The 19,316-nt window shown below is 36.2% G+C and overlaps 4 protein-coding genes across 4 annotated transcripts; 2 read left to right on the forward strand and 2 right to left on the reverse strand.

Moving 5' to 3' along the window:
• Nucleotides 1-5: 5 nt before the first annotated feature.
• Nucleotides 6-2,587, reverse strand: LOC140768408 (chloroplast processing peptidase). The gene is made up of 6 exons (XM_073108670.1): nucleotides 1,948-2,587; nucleotides 1,534-1,602; nucleotides 1,378-1,446; nucleotides 691-777; nucleotides 483-550; nucleotides 6-360 (listed from the first exon to the last, which is right to left on the reverse strand). Exons 1-6 carry the CDS (start codon nucleotides 2,503-2,505, stop codon nucleotides 243-245), a joined length of 969 nt encoding a protein of 322 aa, XP_072964771.1. The 5' UTR covers nucleotides 2,506-2,587; the 3' UTR covers nucleotides 6-242.
• Nucleotides 2,588-3,298: 711 nt separating this feature from the next.
• On the reverse strand, nucleotides 3,299-6,467 carry LOC140768748 (sulfite exporter TauE/SafE family protein 3-like). Its single transcript, XM_073109139.1, has 12 exons — nucleotides 6,077-6,467; nucleotides 5,820-5,979; nucleotides 5,394-5,594; nucleotides 5,254-5,318; nucleotides 5,136-5,163; nucleotides 4,969-5,051; nucleotides 4,812-4,898; nucleotides 4,677-4,727; nucleotides 4,361-4,582; nucleotides 3,959-4,052; nucleotides 3,684-3,824; nucleotides 3,299-3,582 (listed from the first exon to the last, which is right to left on the reverse strand). The coding sequence occupies exons 1-12, from the start codon at nucleotides 6,296-6,298 to the stop codon at nucleotides 3,497-3,499; spliced, it is 1,440 nt and encodes a 479-aa protein (XP_072965240.1). The 5' UTR covers nucleotides 6,299-6,467; the 3' UTR covers nucleotides 3,299-3,496.
• A 2,368-nt stretch (nucleotides 6,468-8,835) lies between these two features.
• Nucleotides 8,836-11,155, forward strand: LOC140768658 (uncharacterized). Its single transcript, XM_073109012.1, has 3 exons — nucleotides 8,836-9,133; nucleotides 9,739-9,830; nucleotides 10,582-11,155. The coding sequence occupies exons 1-3, from the start codon at nucleotides 8,984-8,986 to the stop codon at nucleotides 10,985-10,987; spliced, it is 648 nt and encodes a 215-aa protein (XP_072965113.1). The 5' UTR covers nucleotides 8,836-8,983; the 3' UTR covers nucleotides 10,988-11,155.
• Nucleotides 11,156-14,059: 2,904 nt separating this feature from the next.
• On the forward strand, nucleotides 14,060-16,835 carry LOC140769271 (proline-rich receptor-like protein kinase PERK3). Its single transcript, XM_073109934.1, has 7 exons — nucleotides 14,060-14,417; nucleotides 15,074-15,160; nucleotides 15,254-15,324; nucleotides 15,569-15,648; nucleotides 15,935-16,079; nucleotides 16,242-16,400; nucleotides 16,701-16,835. The coding sequence occupies exons 1-7, from the start codon at nucleotides 14,060-14,062 to the stop codon at nucleotides 16,833-16,835; spliced, it is 1,035 nt and encodes a 344-aa protein (XP_072966035.1).
• Nucleotides 16,836-19,316: the final 2,481 nt, after the last annotated feature.

Genomic DNA, 19,316 nt, shown 5'->3' on the forward strand with positions numbered 1-19,316 from the left:
TCAAAGGTTTGAAGATCCACAGTTCTGGCATATTGTTCTGCAGAATTCAATCTCAATAGAAGTCAGGTTTGAAGATTAATATTCTAAACCTACAGTGCTCATTGCATGTTATACAGAAAATCAAGGTGACTGTCCTTCTTCTTCTTCTTCTTCTTCTTCTTCTTCTTCTTCTTCTTCTTCTAATAAGCCGTTCAGAGTCATATCAAATGGCCTGAGACCAATAGAGGTATCGCCATCAAAGTCTACAACGCAGTACTTTGATTTTGCATATTGTCATCAAGAATTGTGCTCCCAATTCTGGCTGGTGGCCAGTATCGGAATATGGATCTCCCCAATATGTTCTTGGAAGGAAGAGGACCCCTAATAAAAATAGCTTGAATCAGTTATAGAGGAAGCCACAAAAGAATCATTCAGATGACATAAGCAGGGACAAACTAGAAGAGGCACAGCATGAATTCCGTTTTAGAGTAGCTGAGTATTACCATACGTGTGAATCATAACTGTTGTTACGATTATCCCCCATCACAAACACAGAATTTTGCGGCACTTGCTGCAATTGTAAAGAAAAGATTGGAGCTAATTAAAGTCATCTTGATGCCCCCAAGAAACAACAGATAATCTCATGAAGCTTGAAGTACATGCAAAAATGTAAGACCATCTATGAAGAACAAATGGAGCTATGTAGAGTACCATTGGGCCCATGTCATAAGAGGGTGGCTCAAGAATGAATTCTTCACTTCTCACATTTCCATTTACTATTAGCTTTCCATTATGCACCTGTAACATGATTAAGGAGAAGAACAGTAATAACCCAATTTAGATATTGAACATTCAGTACTACTAAAGATATTTGAATAGCAATTAAAAATAGGAAAAGCATAACATCTGTGCCACTGCATCCGTTCCCAACAAACTCAATTCGAGGAAATATTGGACATTATCATGAGTATTTTACTACAGGAAGAGAAGAACAAATCTGATTGATTGCATTTTGCTCAAAACTATAATCAGATCAATAACATTTTTATGCATGAAGCTCCAGAATTGAACTCAGACCTTTTGAGGAAACTAACTATTCTCAGAAGATCAGAATAACGCCTTATTCTCCGTTCTTCCCAGTTGGTTTGTGCGACATTAGTTTTAGTTCAATCATTTCTCTAATCTCTCCATTTTATTGGTTAATGAATATCAACTAACTTAACCAAAGTAGTCAAATACTAATAAAGCTAACTGGTTATTGTTATTAGCATAAACTAGTATTCCTCATTTAGCAAGTGATGATTTTAAACAATTCTTTCTAAATTCTGATGGGAGAGCCATATAATTACATTAGAGAGTACTTTAAATATTAGAGAGCTTTCTTATAAGTATACTGACCTCGACAACATCACCCTCCTTGGCAACAACTCTCTTAATAAAAACATCATCATCAGTATATCCCACTTCCTGCAGTCTAAAAGATTTATAGTAAGCAACAATAAACATGTTGAGGAAAAATGTAAAATTTATGTTGATATAAAACGCAGTACATACCTGTAATTTTGGTGGGCTTTTAAAGATTATTATGTCATTGACATATGGCTTTCTGAAGTAATATGACACCTGAGAAACATTTGGATAAAATGGCATTTACAAGAGACACCCAAATTGCCCAAAATTGGTACAATGTACTCCTTTGCTTGGTGAAAACTGATAGTAGGTTTTGAATGCCATGTGTAAACCAATCAAAGCTAAAACCTTACGAGCCTTATTTTTTAATTCAGACTAATTCTCAAGGCTTCAAACAAGGATACTTTGGAGAGACTATATGCAAAATATTGATGAAATTCAAATGCAACTATCACATTAATTTCCATTTTTTTGACAGAGACAAAAATTCAAACAAATTATACCTCTAACCACTACCAAATACGCAGTACAAATGGATCTAAATAACCAAGGAAGTACCTTTTCTGCAACAACGTGGTCGCCCACATCGAAGGTGGGATACATGGAGAGCGACGGGATATACCGAGGCTCTGCGACAAACGCCCGGAAAGCCAATGAAATTGCGAATGCGGCAAGGACGGTCTTTGCATCATCCGAGGTGATTTCAGTCCATTCCGGTAGAATCCCTTTCTTCCTCTTCCCCTCCTCCTCCTCATCCCCTCCTCCCCCGCCATCCCCACCTCCACTTCCACCATCGCTCTCCCAGTCCAGCGGCGGCGGCGCATCCGTCGTCTCGCCGCCCTGGGCGTCGACTCCTCGGCCAATCCAGGTGTCTCTCCGGCAGTTTCTCTGCTGGAAGAGCTGGAAAGCGGAAAATTTGGGGATTTGAGAACGGAAGGGGAAGTGGACAGAGTTCAAGATTGGAACTTTTGGGGAGGAAAGGGAAGTGGAGGAGGACGAAGGAGGTGGGAGGTAGGTGGCCCTGGCAGTAGAATTCTTGGAAGAGGGGTTGAGAGCGACGAGGTTAGGGTTAAGTTCTCGAGAGATCGGGGGGAAGAACTGCAGAGAAGATATCATCGTTGGCTCCTACGTCCTCCCACTCGTCTCTGTATCTATCCCTCTTCTCAAAGGACAAAGATATTGTTGAAAAAAGTGAACGTCAAAATATGTTTGGTTGACGATTAAGCGAAAAACCTACATTAGTTATTTCTGATCTCTTATCCTTAAAATTATATATTTTGTTTGGACTTAAATGAAAAAAAAAGGTACTCCTAAATTATACCTGCCATCTATAGAGAAAGGAAATGGAGTATTTTGACTGTATATTAGAACAGCAGTGTAATAAATTATTTTTAATATAACATAAAATTCAGATCAAAATAAAATTAAGATGTGGGAGTAAAAAAAGTAGGCTAAACTAGTTTTTAAAATGAGATAAGTTAATTATTGAAATAATTTAGGTTAAATTAAAGATAAAACTGTAATTGAGCTTATATACGAAATAAAATTCAAATTGGGATAAATAATGTTTGGATAATTTGATATTTAGTTACAAATATAAAGTAGCGAGAAGGTGTCCTGACGAACAGAAAGGAAGGCATAAGAAGGTGCAGAAACTAGAAAGCACTCTTTCGACTTTCCAAGTTTTGGATATCTTTCAAGCTAGGGGAAGCATCGTTTATCTCAAGAAAAGTTTCTAATCATAATGTCGTACCTATATATATCAAGATGCTATTTGGTACAACACTAAGCAGTGCCAATCTTATTTCTGTGTAAATTAATCACCTCATTGATATAATTTTTCCCAGTAAGCATCATTAAAAAACCTCTTAGTTTTGAATAAATGGCACAAATAAGTTCAATATCTAGGGAACTCTGCAATCTAATACATGAGAAAAGAAAAGAAGAGAGAAATTGAATTGAAAGCACTTTTATTGATGCTAACAGTTGACAATATGGTATAAGAGGTGACAGGCCAATCCTTGAGGCCTTTCTACAAGTTCTACGTGAACAACTTTCAGACCTATGAACTAATGAAATGAGTAATTGTTGCTTCTATCTTTTGCTTCTATGCTTCGTACTTGCAGAGATTCTCAAATCCCATGTACTCATGGTGGTTTATCTTATGGATCATGTTTGATATGCCAACTCCACCTGCCATGCATAAAAAATCTTATCAAGTTAGCATCGATGTTCTATGTGTTTTGTCGAACATAAATAAATATTCGTAACCGATCTATTTTTCACATACTCACCCAGTGAAATTGCACTGACAAATATCGTGAAAGCAAGGATAAAGATGATGAGAGAAGCCCTCCCTAGTAGGTTAATCAGCTTCCTTACGGCATGTTGGCCGATAAAAGCTGCGAGAGTAGCCACCAAAACGAAGTAGAGAGCTGCAGCGGGAGAAGAGGAATAACATTCATGAGGATCAGATAAGGTGAATGAAAGAAGTGAACTTGAACTTTGGATGTCAAGACTTTGATAGTTTGTTAAATACAGTCAGAGAACAGAAGGGGGAGTGCATTACCATAAGGAACCGGGAATCGCTTTAGAAGGTAGTATTCTACGACGGACATTGATGCGGAAAATGTCATGGCAAAGGTAGCTGTAGCACTTGAGACCTACAAACAAATGTCAATGGTTAAGCTATGAATACAAGAGATGTTGTAAGCTTGCAATCTGAAAAGAAACAGATTCATGTATCAAATCTGAAAACAATTTTTGAGAAGTAGAAGTGCGCAACAACTGAAGAAAGATTTAGTAGTTGAGTAGGAAGTAAAAATTCAGCTAATTCACTATATAGTAATGCCTCGCATGATGTTGAAGCTCCAACAGCATTCTATGCTCACTTCATACTAGCATCATAGAAGAACTAGTAGAAACAGATATAGTGGAATGTAGAGATACTATAAGAAGGCAACGGACCCACCTGTGGAGGAACGCCTATCTCCAAGAACAGAGGTCCTAAAATAAACCCTCCACCTAGACCAAGAAGTCCTCCGACTACACCGGCGACGACACCAAGTGAGCAGTATAAAAATAGCTGGAGAACTCTCCAATTCGTCCCTTCATCTCCTTTGGATGCGATAACTCTCTTCCCTGTGTATAGGCTGACAGCTTCATACAGAGTTACTCCCACAGCAACAGGAATCTGCAAATCATCTTAGTAAGGTTATGATCAACAGACACGAATCTTGTTTCTTGTATACTATTGATTTACGCTAACGTAGAGCATGACATAACACCTGAAGCAAGTTCAATGTCCAGTACCATTTCGAACAATTTGATGTATAATTCTGCAGGAGGAAAGATAAATTACTTAGTCGCTTGATTCATACTATGATCATTATATGATACATGGTACATGGTATTGATCTCACCTTCATAATCTGCAACACAAGGAATGCCACCCACACAAGCATAAGAAGACCTAGCTGCTTCCAAGAAACATTTTCGAAGATCGTTACCTGCATTTGTTACCAATTACAGTGTTAACAGCTTCAGGATTTTGGGACAAGCTAAGTGATGCTTACATACCTCTCCTTCCGGAGTCTTGGATCCCTTTTGAGCGGCATTGCCTGGACCATTAGGGAGAGCTTTGTACTCTATCGCTTCGTTTCCTGGATCAAATAGATACAAGTGAGATTGTTTTCATATATTCTCCTATGCACATGAACCAATAGGGAAAAATATTATCATCTTACCCGTTGACTCCGAACGCCTTGTAGCCTCCTGGAATCGGGTCGAAGACAAATGAATCAGTGTTCTTACCAAATTATAACAAACACATCATCACAAGAACAAGAATTCAACAAGAGTCACCTTCTTAGCTAATGTTTCTTTCTTCCATGTATCGACACCCTTCATGAATGCCTTCGATGATGTGCCTGAAAACAGCAGTAGGCATTAGAATTCGCGATACGAATGCTGTCCGCACACACAACCATGTGTCAAATAATCACCTAAAAATAGGATGATTAGGAGAACGGTGACCATCCAATCGGCGAACAGCACATTAAAAGCAACTCCGATGCTGATGCCGAGCATAAGCATTGGCTGGAAAAGCACAGCTAAGTCGTAATCGATGATTGGCATATCCAGAGTTGGATGCCGGAGCTTAAGGTTGTAATAAACTGTCGATCCTGCTGCACCCATGATCATACCTGCATGGAAAATGCAACAATTTTAGCAGCATCGTAGATAATAAAAACGAAATCTTTTGAGTCATAATATATGTATATATATCAACTGATTACATCAGCTAAACTTAAAGTACTCTATACCTCACTTCAATCCAAGAAAGTTACGCAAATCACAGATAGCAACATTACATAGCTTTAGTATCTATTTGACAAACAAATTTTCTCTAAGTAGAAAAAACCACTTACATTTGGATATAGCAGTAGACGATTTCGGATCAAACCCGATAATAAGTGTGAGCATCGGAACAAAGATACCACCACCACCAACTCCTCCGACACTACCAAACGCCGCTCCGAAGAACGCAACGATCGAACCCACAATAATTTTCCACCCAAATTTCATCGACTAATTTTAAAGAGAGAAAAAAGGTAACCAGTAAATTAATTTAACTAAGATTAAAGACAAACCCACTAACCCAAAGAGCAAAAATTTTAATCCTCACCGGCCAAACGTGGTGGTAAGAAGACTCATCAGACTGCCACAAGAAATTTACCACCTTTAGCAAGTAATCCGAAACCCCGACCTCAGCAGAGTCGGCGTCGACTTCTCCTAACTCCGCCGGCTTTAGTCTTCTATCCGCCGACACTACCGCCGCCGCTAGAAGACAGCTCATCCCGACCACCGCCGCCGACACTACCCACCTCCCCTTCCATTTCCCCTCCATTTCTCCTCTGACGAATAAACCAAACTTGGTCTCGTGTCGGCGTTCGTCGCGGCGGAAACCGGCGCAGCCCCCCTTCGTAGCGTCCGAGATCGTTGCCGGATTCTATGGAGGATGCGAATCCGTTAAAAAGCTCAGAGGAAGGCAGCAGTTATGAGACACTCCAAAGGTGGTGTTTGCTGAGTGCTTATATCCACCTCGAAAACTACAACGCCCCTGGCGTTTCTTATATTCACAACACTGCCCCTCCGCTACTAAGCCTCGGATCCTTAAGACTAATATTGGATTCGTCACCAGCTCAGAGCCGTGTCTACAATGTACTTTACGTTTAAAAGAAGTTTCAAATAGTTCAGGTAGCAGAGGTGTGGTCACTCTCTCTTCGCGAATCTTATTTGTGCGATATGGATTTCGAGTTTTCGGTGCTTCTTTCGTCGAGGGATTGCAGTTGCTTGGGGTCACCGGGGGTGAGAGGCGTACGGGCTAATGATGCAACGTTTTTGGGACGTGGGTGTGTTACACGTGGGTGCGTGGGGGTAATTTTCACGAGACGGTCGGGGTATTTTGGGAATGGGGTTTTAACCGTCAGGTCTTCAGCACACGTGTAACGGAGGAGGGCAAACGTGTAGGCATCCTTGCTCATCTATCCATATTTTACGTTTCGCTCCTTATTTTTTTATTATTTATAAGTTAGAAGGCTGGAAATGATATGAGCTGGGCAAAGAGTTAATTATCCACAAATATATAGACACTTAGGTTCTACCGAGCTTTTAGTTGCTTAATCTAAATTTTAAACTATATGTGTTATCAAATAATTATTTTGAACCAAATATTACTAAAACCTACTCTAAGTCATTGCATTGATGAACTGTTCCTCAAAATTATCTATCTGATCTTATCTCTCTTGTATATTACTCGTCGGATTCAGGTAGGGGAAGAGATTCGGTGCAGACCGGTATGTTCTCCTTGATTTCAGACACGTCATCATGAGCACCGTCAAAACGTTCCAAAAAAAAATTAAACTATCGCATCTAATCATTCCGATCGTGTCTGAAATTAAATATATATGAGGCCTAAAAGATCATTTCTACACGTTTTAAAGTGGTTAATTTATTTGTGCGAGTTATCAATTATTTAATACTTAAGGAAGTGGGAAAATAGAAGAAGGAAGAAGCCTATATTGGGAAAAGCAAAAGCCGGCCGTAGCGTCGTGAGAACTCCTGGGTTCCGAGCTCCTTGGGCCGTTCAAAGGAGAAGTTTAATGTAGTCTAATGGGCCGTCCGAATTGATTTATTTAATCAGGGTCTAGACTTCTAGTAAATATATCCATACATTATGAATGTACCCCACATTAGTAATTTTATATGAGACCTTGACTTCTATTTCCCATGGGTATTTTCTCAATTTGGTGTACTAATCTTATTTAGAAAAGAAATGAGATAAATATAAGTGGAGTTCTCCCATCTAACTCCCAATTGGTGATTTCAAAATAAAATACAGGTAGCTTTGTTTTGGTTTTCCCTTGCTGATAGCTATTTTTTATATATTTTCTCATTAAAAAAAAAAGGGAAAGAGAGATTTATTAGCTACATTAAATGTATCTTACACTGGATTAGACACGTGATTGTTAATCATATTTAAAGTTTTGTTATATAATTTATAGTTATTAAACACACTTATATTTTTTGTTTCACAATTTCATATAGGTAGTAAACATTGTATTTGTATGTTTCATGGTTTTACTATGTAATTTGTAGATATTAACCATTTATATTTTTACAAGTTTTGTCATTTTATTATGTAACTCACAGTATTGAATACTTTTATTTTTTTTTATTTCATAATTTATAGTTATTGAATACTTATATTTTTATAAATTTTGTAAGTATTTGCTTAGTTTCTAGTTTGCAATAATGTAAGCCATATTAATTTATATAAATCGTAGTTTTATATGTATTAATTAGTAAACATTTATTATGATTACCGGCTTTGCCAGATAAAAGTGATATAATATTGTATTAAAAAAAATAAGGCTAAATCACAGTATGTAATTTATGGTTATTTTATGTATTATATATATATATATGAGAGAGATTGTAAATAGTGCTTTTTCTTTGAGGCAAAAATAATAATATAATTTACTAAAAAATTAGATTTTTAAAACAAAAGGTAAAGAAAAAGCTTGGCATCCGAAAAAAAAATTAAGAGGGTTTATAGTAAATTTTGACGGCGTTTGATTCGGAGTAATTGTTCAGCGACGTATATCGTTTGAAGCCTTAATTAGACAGCTAAAAGTTCAATGGGGTCTAAGTGTCTCTGTATCTAAAGAGAGTTGATCTTTGTCTAATTCATATCTAGTATTTAAGCTCATAAATAATATTAAAAAAAATAAAAAAATAAAAGAGGCATGCCGGGTCATCTTCTTTTCCCTTGCCACACATGGACCTTCTGGTTGACAACATAAAATGGGCCAGACCCACAAAATTGAATATGCAATGTGTTGGTTTTGGTTTTTTTGGAATCACCCACTCCCAGTAGGCAGTAGTCAGTAGACAAATCCGAGAAATAGATCCATCCCTCCCTATATTCGGCCGCAGCCGCAACCCCAACAAAACCAATAACCCTCTCTCTCTCTCCCTCTCTCTCTCTCTCTCTCTCTCTCTCTCTCTCTCTCTCTACCTAGTGGTTGTGATGTTGAAGCTCTGGAAATGGTATCAGAGTTGCCTAACCCATCATCCCGTGAAGACCCAAGTGATCAGCTCGGGATTTTTGTGGGGATTGGGAGACATTGGAGCTCAGGCCGTGACCCATTCCACCATCAGGAAACAGTCTCGCGACAAGGTAATCACCCGCAAAATCCCTTCTTTTAATCGACCCACGATGCCTTTGTTGTTGTTGTTGTTGTTGTTGTTGTTGTTGTTGCTGTTGTTGTTGTTATGATCCATCAAGTAGGTCTTCGAGGATAGCAATGGATGTCCGACAATTAGGGTTTCATAAATAATTTCTCTTCCTGTGATGACCTGTGGGCTCTGTGATTGGATTGCTTCATGCTGGACTGGACCTCGTAATAGTGGCCAGACTTGGAATCGATGCTTTTGATGGTCTTTTAGTTTGTCAATACTAGTAGGTTGACATAAAATTTTATAGATTTAGTTCCATTGTCTTCTGTTTTCCTTGTTCTTCCTGGCAATTTAAATGTCTTGTCCAATTATTAGGTTTTTCTGGATACAATTCACGAAATTTGTATCAATTATTCTCTGTTACTTTTCTCTATCTTCTCTAATGTAATACCAGCCTATCAAGCATGAAAAGACACCATACCATCCCCATATACCTGTATTACTATATTACATAGTCATGTATAGACAATGACATTGCTTCCATTAGTCATCTGAAAACTTTTTGCAGGCTGATTTATGTGATGATAAATGTGATGTTTTTGTCAGGATGAAGATAAAGAGTTCAAGATTAATTGGAAACGGGTGGGCATCACAAGTATGTTCGGATTTGCTTTTGTTGGACCAGTTGGACATTATTGGTAAAGCTTCTTTCTTAACTTGCACAAGTTATCAGTTATGACTGCTGGATCAGATTTGGCATTACAAACAAAAGTATTTTACTAAAGGTGCTTGAAATATTTGAGCAAATTAGCCTGAAGGGTGCATGGGGAAATGGAAAAGTAAATTTGGATTTATCACGCAATATAGTCTGAGTTTTGTGGAAATAGACATTATGGTAGCCCTTTTCTTGTAGCTTATTTGGCTTAGCTCTTGAAGTTGCATGTATGCCAAGAGATAATGATTTTCACATCATTAGTATTAACAGGGAAAAACTGGACATGCTTTTGCTCTGGAGAAGGTTATTGGTGGTTCTCTTTCTTAAGGATGTACTCTGTTAAAATGTTTTTAACTTTCTCTTTCCAATCTTATGCTCTACATGTATCACTGCAGAAAACTTGGGTAAGAGTATGAAACTGTGAATTATCTAGATATAGGCTTAAGTGAACTTGCGTATATTGGTATCTTTCTGCTTCGATCTCCGCATTATATTTCGTAAAGGAAAATTAGGAATGACATGCAATTCATATATTTCTTTATACTTCCATTTTCTATCATGATATGTAGTCAAACCTATTTTACAAATTTGAAGTTTTGAGCATCTTCCGCTATCCTTTGCAATATTGGTGCGAAATGAATCAAATAAAAACTTGGCTTGTTTGATGTGAGCAAGTAAAACTTTAAAGGTTCTTTTGCAGACAATATTACTAGTCTCTTATTTCCCATTTACAGGTATGAATACTTGGATCGTGTCATTAGATACCGACTTCAACTGCAACCTAAATCGGCAAAGTTTGTTGCTGCAAAAGTTGGTGCGGATGGACTCCTTTTTGGGCCCTTGGATCTAGTGATCTTCTTTTCCTATATGGGTTTTGCCTCTGGGAGAAGTATAGATCAGATAAAGGAAGATGTTAAGAGGGACTTTCTTCCAGCTCTCATTGTAGGGGGAACAGTCTGGCCGGTCGTGCAAATTGCCAACTTCCGCTTTGTTCCCGTGAGATATCAACTTCTGTATGTAAATTTATTTTGCCTGTTGGACAGCTCCTTCTTGTCATGGATTGAGCAACAAGGTGATGCTTCTTGGAAGCAATGGTTTTCTTCATTCCATCAAGTAGAAGATCGTAAGGGCCAGGCCTGATGTTTTCAAAGGCCATCATCTCTTGTTTCTTTCTCCAGATCAAAAACATGCATTCTGAGTTTTCATGTATACCTCAAAAATTGGTGCACAGTTTCTTGTGGACCTCTTCATTTGGATGATCAATTTCATTTACTAAATTCCCCCCACAGTTCTCCCCTACTCTTTTCTTAATTTCTTCGTATAGGGCTTATATATCTTCATATTGTAATTTGTCCATTGGAGTAGAATTCCTGCTTCAAATAGGGCTTCTAAATAGGTAACCATTGTTGGTTCATTCAAAAAGAATACTGTTAGTATACTGTCTTTTGGATGATCTTTTAAGAGAGAAAAGTGGGCCGAGTAAAACAGTCGACCAACTGAGAGAGGAGAGCCTCCATTGCCTTCAAACTTTTGAGAGAGAGATTCTAAAGAAGGAAGTGGCAAGTGTCCTCTCTTAAAAATTTTGCGAGTTTAATTATTAGATTGTTTGAAAGAACAGCTGCAGGTTTCCTATACCTATCCCCGTATATATAGTGATGTAGATTCACTATTATCTATGCAAAATTAGATGATCACCAAGTTTGAATAAATTCCAGATGGTACGTCACACAACTTATTAGAACTGTCAAGGGATTATATTCGTCACTGTTTCAGGGAAAGATCGACCAACTGTGGAGTGGCCTGTGAGGTTTAATAATTTGCTTTTAAAGGGGTTAACTTAATCTTCATGAAGATTGTACGTTTGTCTTCAACTACCTCTTATATATTGTAAATTTATCGCTTTGACTTACCAAACTGAGAAATTGGCAGATCATTCTTATTAGCGTTGATTCCTTTGGCAGGCCATCCTAAGATTATTCATCGAAATAGTATAGGCAGCTAATATTCTTTTTTATTGTAATTTTGAAGCCAAGGTTTGTCATTTAATTTCTTGATTCTTTTTATTTAAGCACATATCCTTATGTTGGTGTATAATTGTTATCTAGCATAATGCTGCATCATTTAGAATCTTTCTGAGTTAGATGGTCAATCTCTGGATACAATAGATCATACTCATAGGCATGTCGAATCCAAGAATATTGTCTATGGTGCATATCTTGACATGTTGGAATTTTCCCTGAAAATCTCGGACATGTAATTTGAAAGTTATTAGTGCATATTGTCATACATCAAATACAAAGATCCAGCATCTCTAGTTTTAAGTGGACAAAGTGATGACCTTCGTTCTGGTCGTGTTGATCTCAATGTCACATATCACATTTATAAAATAAAGCAACATTGAATCACTGCCGCGTAGATCATAGGCTCAATCTTTTGATGTTGTATTATTTCTAAGACATGGTATTTTATATATCTGATTGATTAGAACAATTTAGAGATAGACTGGTAGTTGGCTGGCAAATCAGCTTGATAGAAAAGCCTATATATTAAAACTTGTTCGATTTGCTGTTCAAGTTTATGGAAAGGCACATTTCAAAGTCCTATCATTTAATTATTAATCCATGTTGGATATGTTTAGCATTAGCAACAAAGATGCATTTTGCATCTCACCGCCCACGTTTTATCCTCTTTTTTGGCATATATGGGAATCACCACCTCCTTTCAGAAGTTTTGCCTGATAAAAGTGGGAGAAGGAAAAAAGATATCTAATTTTAGCGTAATAGTAATGAGGTGAAGTTTTGGTTTCCAGTATAACTCGAAAAGAAGAGGATTCACATTTGCAAATATGTGAAAGCGAGATACTAATCTTGTAATAAGAACAAAATATAGGCATTGACGTACGTGGGAAAAAGAAAACCAATATTAAAGAATGGCTTGCATCTGATTCATTCAAAACTGTTATAATTTCTAAACCAGATAGCCCCTAAACAATATGATATTAGGCTCCCTTCGAAGTGGTTCCACCTAATCTCCAGCTTAATCAGCACCTAGAACCGCCAAGATGGGTTCAAATAAGTGGGCCGGGAGAGAGGTTAAAAGGAGGAGAGGAGGTGAAGCCAGCGGGGTGGTAAGAAGAGAAAGGAAACAGCGACATTTTTTTCTTCCAAAATTTAGTCCCCGGCGATGTCACCCTCCCTTCCTCGCGCCCGTGCCATGGCATTCCCACGATCGCCATTAACCTCCGAGGGGAGAAATGGCGTACCTACCAAGTCTTCCCGTTCGTTGCTGGGTTCAACGTCCACTCCCACCCTGGCGCCAGTCTTGGGTTCGTCGCTAACTACCATCTCGCGGGCTTCCTCGCCGCCGTCAAAGGCAGTCGTCATCGTGTCTAATATTATTGTTGTGCTGCTGATAATAGTGGGGTCGATTGCTTTCGTGGGACTCGTAAGTTATTTCTACTATCACCACTTACGATATTGGATTTCTGATATGTATTCCAACATATCCCGTTGGATCCCCGATATGTATTCCAACATATCCCGTTGGATTTTCGATATCTCTTCCAACATATCCCGTTGGATTTCCGGTATCTCTTCCAACATATCCCGTTTGATCTCCGATATGTATTCCAACGTATCTCGTTGGATTTCCTCACCACCACGACCACAGCCACAGGAACAACCACAACCACCTAATCCACGGCCAACGAATGATGGTATGATTCGAACTGTAATACTCACTCACTTGTCGTCGAGAAATTTTGAGAATATCATAAATATTTTTACGTATTTGAGAATTATCCTGTTAATTCAGATTCTAAATCTGAGTTTTGATAAACTCTGTTATTCAAAAATTTCTATTATTTAAAATCAATTATATCTACTTGCTTTGTTTATGTGCTTAAAATTCATGGCATCCTTGGCTCCTCGCATTTGATGCTTATTGTACTATGAAATCCTTTTTTAAACTAAGATATTATGTATTCATTTTAATGGTAAAAGATCTAAACTTGCTTCCTGCATAGTTTTGTAGATTTTTGTTACTTTTTCCATCAAACTTGGGTATTGCCAGTGACTATATGGTGGCGACTGGCCAGTGTCATAATTGACAGCACAATGCTTCCTGAATGTTTTAACTATCGCTCTCTCTTAATTGTGTTTGATCAGAAATAACAGTTGAATTAGCTACTTTTCATGATTTTTTATGCTGATTATGGGAGATGAGGACTTGTCAACATTTTCACCAGCAGATTGTCTTCCAAGAGGACGTCTGAAAATCTTCACGTACCAGGAATTAAAGAAGGCAACCGATGGATTCTCTGATGCTAATTTCCTCGGGAAGGGTGCCTTTGGATGTGTGTACAGAGGAAATGTCAATGGCAGAGGAGTTGCAATCAAGAAATTAAAAGATGGAAAAAGGCAAGGTCAATGTTTCCTGGCGGAGATTGACAGCCTCAGTAACATAAATCACAAAAATCTAGTTTCGCTGGTTGGTTATTGTGATTCTGAATCCCGGAAGTTATTGGTCTATGAATTCGTTCCCAACAAAACATTGGAGTTCCATCTGCATGGTACTTATAACCTTTTCCTCAACTATAACTTTATTTTGAGTTATTCCTAGCTCTGATATATCAGGGAACTTTTCTGAGTTTTCATACAGTTGATTTCTTGTTTTATTTCTAGGCATGAAACTTATTTAGTCTGACTGATGGTATTATAAAAAAATTGAAGAATACCTAAGCCCATCGGGTGTTTCGGCTTATATATATCATTATGAAGTGAAACCTGGAAGGATTAAAACACAACCGTAGTAATGGACAAATGCAAGCAATTTGGGGAAAAAATCATAATATGATGCTAATAATAGAGGAATAGTAATCAAATATATCTAAACATGTATTAGACACCGTATTGCAAGTAATCACAAATAATAGAGATAATAGAAAAAAAAATTTATGTGATTCGACAATGTGTTTATATTTACGGGTGGAGCAAGACTTCAAGAATCTCCAAATATGAAGAATTTCTTCAACTCTAGTGGCTCTCCTTCTTTTGTTTTCTCTCTTGCAACCTTGTCTTAGAAATGTTAAGGGAAATGTATTCACTGTTACCGAGGTGTCTCACAACCTACTTGAATTGTTAAGGGAAATGTATTCACTGTTAAATAGGTTTTTTATTTATTTATTTTCGACAGTTTAATGAGGAACTTTTTTCCCTGTGTGTTTAGGACAAGATCGACCACCTATGGAGTGGTCCGTGAGGTCAAATATTGCTTTATGCATTGCAAAGGGGTTGGCTTATCTTCATGAGGAATGTAAGTTTGTCTTTAACTACATTAACTCATTTTCTTGCTTACCTAATTTAGCATTGGGAAACCATTCTCAATTACAGTATACGTCATTGGCAGGCCGTCCTACGATTATCCATCGTGATATAAAGGCAGCTAATATTCTTCTTGATTGCAATTTTGAGGCAAAGGTAGGTCATGCTTCTGTAATCTTTTTCTTTCTTTTCTACTTTAAATTATTACCTTTTTATTATACACAGTCATTTGTAAGCATAATGCATCATCTATAATGTTTCAGAATCAGGTGGACATGTACAGCTTCGGTTCTTGTATATATCCAACCGCCCATGAGATTCACCCTTAGCATTAGATTGTTGCTTCAATATAATTAAAAAAAAGTTACTGATTGATTTCATTAATCGGACTTATTTGCAGATTGCAGATTTTGGACTTGCAACGATCTGTTTTGATGAGAAGTTCACTTCTGTTTACACCGATGTGATGAGTCAGCTGGGGTGAGCTCGATCAATCTCTCTTTTCGTCATCTTGCATGGATCCACCACTGCTGTTGAGTGGATCCATTGCATATCTCTGAATCTTCCTTGAGTGGAGGTTTAATTAAGGTTTTTATTTTGTTACCCAGTGTCCTATAATTCATATTTATTTTGATTGTGGACGAGTCTGACATGATTTGGAGCATGATTAAAGAGTAACGTAGTAACATTCATTTATCAAAAGCATGGGTGATGATGTCCTTATCTCAATATGACTATCGTATGATAAATGAAATATATCCAATAGGTATCTAGCGCCAGAGTGCGAAAGATCCCGCAAGCTCACAGTTAAATCAGATGTCTTCTCTTTCGGAATTCTGCTTCTTGAGCTAATCTCTGGACGCCGACCAATGGAGAAAACAGCTGGAATAGTTAAAACTTTGATTGACTGGGTGGGTTAGTTAGTCAGTTAGTTTTTTCCTTTTTCTTTTCAATTCTATGAAGCTTGCACTGTTTTAATTTACTACTGCATGTTTGTGCTCTCTTTGTAAAACATTAAAAATATGAAGGATAATTGCGCAGCTTGTAATCATACATGGTTGTGTGACTTGCAGGCGAGACCTTTGCTTACTCCAGGTCGTGAAGATGGCAAGTGGGGTTCCCTCATCGATCCACGTTTGAAAACCTATAACGACGAACAGATGGAACGCATGATAGCTTGCGCAGCTGCTTGCCTCCGTCACCTCGCACCTCAACGTCCAATGATGAGTAAGGTACTCTCTTTATGTCATGTATGTGCTTCAGTGTTCTTAATCTTTTAAGTCCCCGTTTGGTTTGAGTTCTTTGAATTCTTTATCTGTTTCAGTAATTAAATTTTTTTATTTATTTAACTAGGTTTATTTTTTTTTAAAAATTAAGTTTGGAGTTTAGTCTACTTAGAGGTGCACTCAAATAACAGTAAGCAACTTGCTCTTTATATTTAGTACATTTATTGCTTTTGGTTACATTTGCCTGCCCAGCTCCCTTTTACAGTTGATCTTATTATTTTCAATAAATTCTGCTGAAATCTACAGGTAGTCCGGTTCTTGGAAGGTAATCTCTCTCCCGACATACTCGATGAAGACCTCTGCATCAATAACAACGAGCACGTAAAAGATAACAGTACTTCAATTTATACGTATTCTGAAAGTAAACCACCGCTCTGGTGAGGACACTCAAGAGACTAATGGTACGTATAAGTGAAGAGTATCCTAGCAAACAGTAAGCATGGTGCATACCCATCAGGATCAACCGATCAAGCAGTGAAGGCCAACAAAATACAGGAGAAAGAAATTGGAAGACTCTCGTGAAGAAAAAACTAGGGGAAACTCTGCCATTACAACTTTGAAAAATAATAATAATAATAATAATAACCTCTTTTCATTTGCCTTTTATAAAGTATGTTATTCTGTCGTGTGTATATACTAAGTGCATTAATAATGCACAGAGGACCAACTTTTTCTTTTTCAGGAGATCTAAATAAAATTATTCTTTATATTTATCAATTAATTCCTGCATTTTATTTTTATTGACTCAAAACTATTCTGAGTTAATATTACATAAAAAGAACGTTCTATTATTTTTTTTAAAAAAATTCTTTTGACTTTAAAATCTAATTTTGCATTTATTTTACCTTACCTACAACAATTTATCAAAGGATATTAAGGTTGTCTTTTTATCTATTATTATTTTAACTCACTGTACATTAAGAAAACTTATGACAATGTATCTTTTTGGCAGTTTAACTAGAGTGCAGGGGTTGAATGATAATAACAGGGTGTGAATCGATAGAAAAATAAAATATAAAGCGTTTTTGTTAAAAATAATAATTTTGCTTGAACTCTTTATATATCATGTTATGAACGGACTAGAGTCGATCCATAACAAGGGTTGTAGGCTTTAATTAGAGTGAATAATAGTAGATGGAGAAGGTGAGAAAGATGAAAGGGCAGCGATGGTGGTTATAAAGAGAGATTAATTTATTTTAACTTTTAAGTTATCTTACTCTTACTCCTAAAATAAACTTAGAGCTAAAAATAAATTATAATGTTTGGATGATTAAACAAATGAGCTCAACCACTCATATATAGATTCATAGAATTCAAATTAGGATTTATCTTAAAGACTTATATGACTTAATTGAATTTGTCTTAAGATAGTGGTTAGTTGGTTTGAAATAAAATCCTACTAACCAATTCAATTTTCACGCATGTTTATTATATTTAAAATAATATAAATGATTTAATTCTAACAAAAAGGATCATTGCATCTATTGATATGATACAAATAGATAATATTAATTTCTCTTTTCTAATCTATCCGTTAAAATTGTATAATTTTTTTAAAATTTAATCAAAGGTGCCAGTTAATATGAACCAAAGTACTGACCACTCTTTCGATTTGGAAGACAAACGAAGCATTTTTAATTGGGTTAATTATATTTTTACCTACGAATATTTATGTTTAAAATAATTTTACTCTTATATAACTTTTTATATTAAACTAATTCCTAAATAAAGTGAGACGATTAGATTTTTCTTCATCCTTCTTGCTATCTTTTTTTGTTTTTGTTTTTTTTTCTTACTTTTATATATTACTTAAATGAAGTTCTCAAGTCGATTCCGATAAATCATTGCACTTGCACTCTAGAGGCTCTCCTACGTTGAGAGTTTCATTTTTAAGACTCATATTATTAAATCTGTAGTGTGGCTGTGGTTACCTTATTTCAAGAGCATTGCTCTATCTCCTCTTTTTTAATTATGACTGAGTGCTTGATATTTTATTTTTATTATTATAAGGTTTGTAATGTAGCCAAATGAGAGGCTTGTTCTTAGGATTTTTATCCTATTTCTCTTTTCACCTCTTGTATCAAATTGTAATTGTTTGATTGAATTAATAATATAATCAACTTTTCTTTAAAAAAAATTATACAAAGTACTAAAATGATTCTTTATATCAAATATAGCAAATAAGTAAAATTATCAAATTATCCAAATTACCTTTCTTACTAATCAGTTTGCCTAATAAGTATAAAGAAGCATTTTCGCAATTTAGACAGAGCTACATTAAGTTTGATGAAAAATCTAACCGTCTTACTTTAGACTAGACCGCCAGTTAGCATAAAAAATTATACAAATATAAAATAATTTTAGATACAAGTAGAAGCGGATAAAATATATTTAACTATTTTTTTATTCCTCTCTCATAGATGGTCCACTTTTTATAAAAATAATGAATGATAAATTACTTTACTACTCTATTAGCTGGTTAGTGAAGTGGACACTTTCGTCAGCCCAATATTTTACAAATATTTAGGTAAATATTGTCTTAATTTGTAAAATGTTGAAACAAATCAAATTAAAAAAGAATTCGATATATTTATCATGAAAATAAACACCTTATATTTTGATTCCGTTATGAATAAAACCTCTTACTGTTATTTATAAATAAGGCCTCATATTTACTTTTAATCGCCCTCGGTATTTCATATATAATAAATGTCGGTAAAACTATGATACAATATCATTCTATCTAAAATTAGTAGCATTTATTTTTAATTGTCGACTCAATTTTATTATCTTTAAGTTTTTATCAGTATATTGAAAATACCTGTAATTACGTGTGGCATATATAATTTTTTTTTCAATATT

This window comes from Typha angustifolia, chromosome 10 (assembly GCF_048772165.1).
Source record: "Typha angustifolia cultivar Huaian chromosome 10, ASM4877216v1, whole genome shotgun sequence".
NCBI lineage: Eukaryota > Viridiplantae > Streptophyta > Magnoliopsida > Poales > Typhaceae > Typha > Typha angustifolia.

Excerpts from the sequence above, each read along its gene's own strand:
- LOC140768748 (XM_073109139.1), bottom strand. The coding sequence starts at position 6,298 with ATGGAGGGGAAATGGAAGGGGAGGTGGGTAGTGTCGGCGGCGGTGGTC. Across the intron at positions 5,319-5,393 it reads CCTAATCATCCTATTTTTAG|GCACATCATCGAAGGCATTC; the intron begins GTGATTATTTGA and ends TGCTGTTTTCAG. Across the intron at positions 5,164-5,253 it reads AAGAAACATTAGCTAAGAAG|GAGGCTACAAGGCGTTCGGA; the intron begins GTGACTCTTGTT and ends ACCCGATTCCAG.
- LOC140768658 (XM_073109012.1), top strand. The coding sequence starts at position 8,984 with ATGTTGAAGCTCTGGAAATGGTATCAGAGTTGCCTAACCCATCATCCC. Across the intron at positions 9,134-9,738 it reads GGAAACAGTCTCGCGACAAG|GATGAAGATAAAGAGTTCAA; the intron begins GTAATCACCCGC and ends TGTTTTTGTCAG. Across the intron at positions 9,831-10,581 it reads GGACCAGTTGGACATTATTG|GTATGAATACTTGGATCGTG; the intron begins GTAAAGCTTCTT and ends TCCCATTTACAG.
- LOC140768408 (XM_073108670.1), bottom strand. The coding sequence starts at position 2,505 with ATGATATCTTCTCTGCAGTTCTTCCCCCCGATCTCTCGAGAACTTAAC. Across the intron at positions 778-1,377 it reads AGGAGGGTGATGTTGTCGAG|GTGCATAATGGAAAGCTAAT; the intron begins GTCAGTATACTT and ends ATCATGTTACAG. Across the intron at positions 361-482 it reads AGTTATGATTCACACGTATG|GGGTCCTCTTCCTTCCAAGA; the intron begins GTAATACTCAGC and ends TATTTTTATTAG.
- LOC140769271 (XM_073109934.1), top strand. The coding sequence starts at position 14,060 with ATGGGAGATGAGGACTTGTCAACATTTTCACCAGCAGATTGTCTTCCA. Across the intron at positions 14,418-15,073 it reads ATTGGAGTTCCATCTGCATG|GACAAGATCGACCACCTATG; the intron begins GTACTTATAACC and ends CTGTGTGTTTAG. Across the intron at positions 16,401-16,700 it reads AACGTCCAATGATGAGTAAG|GTAGTCCGGTTCTTGGAAGG; the intron begins GTACTCTCTTTA and ends TGAAATCTACAG.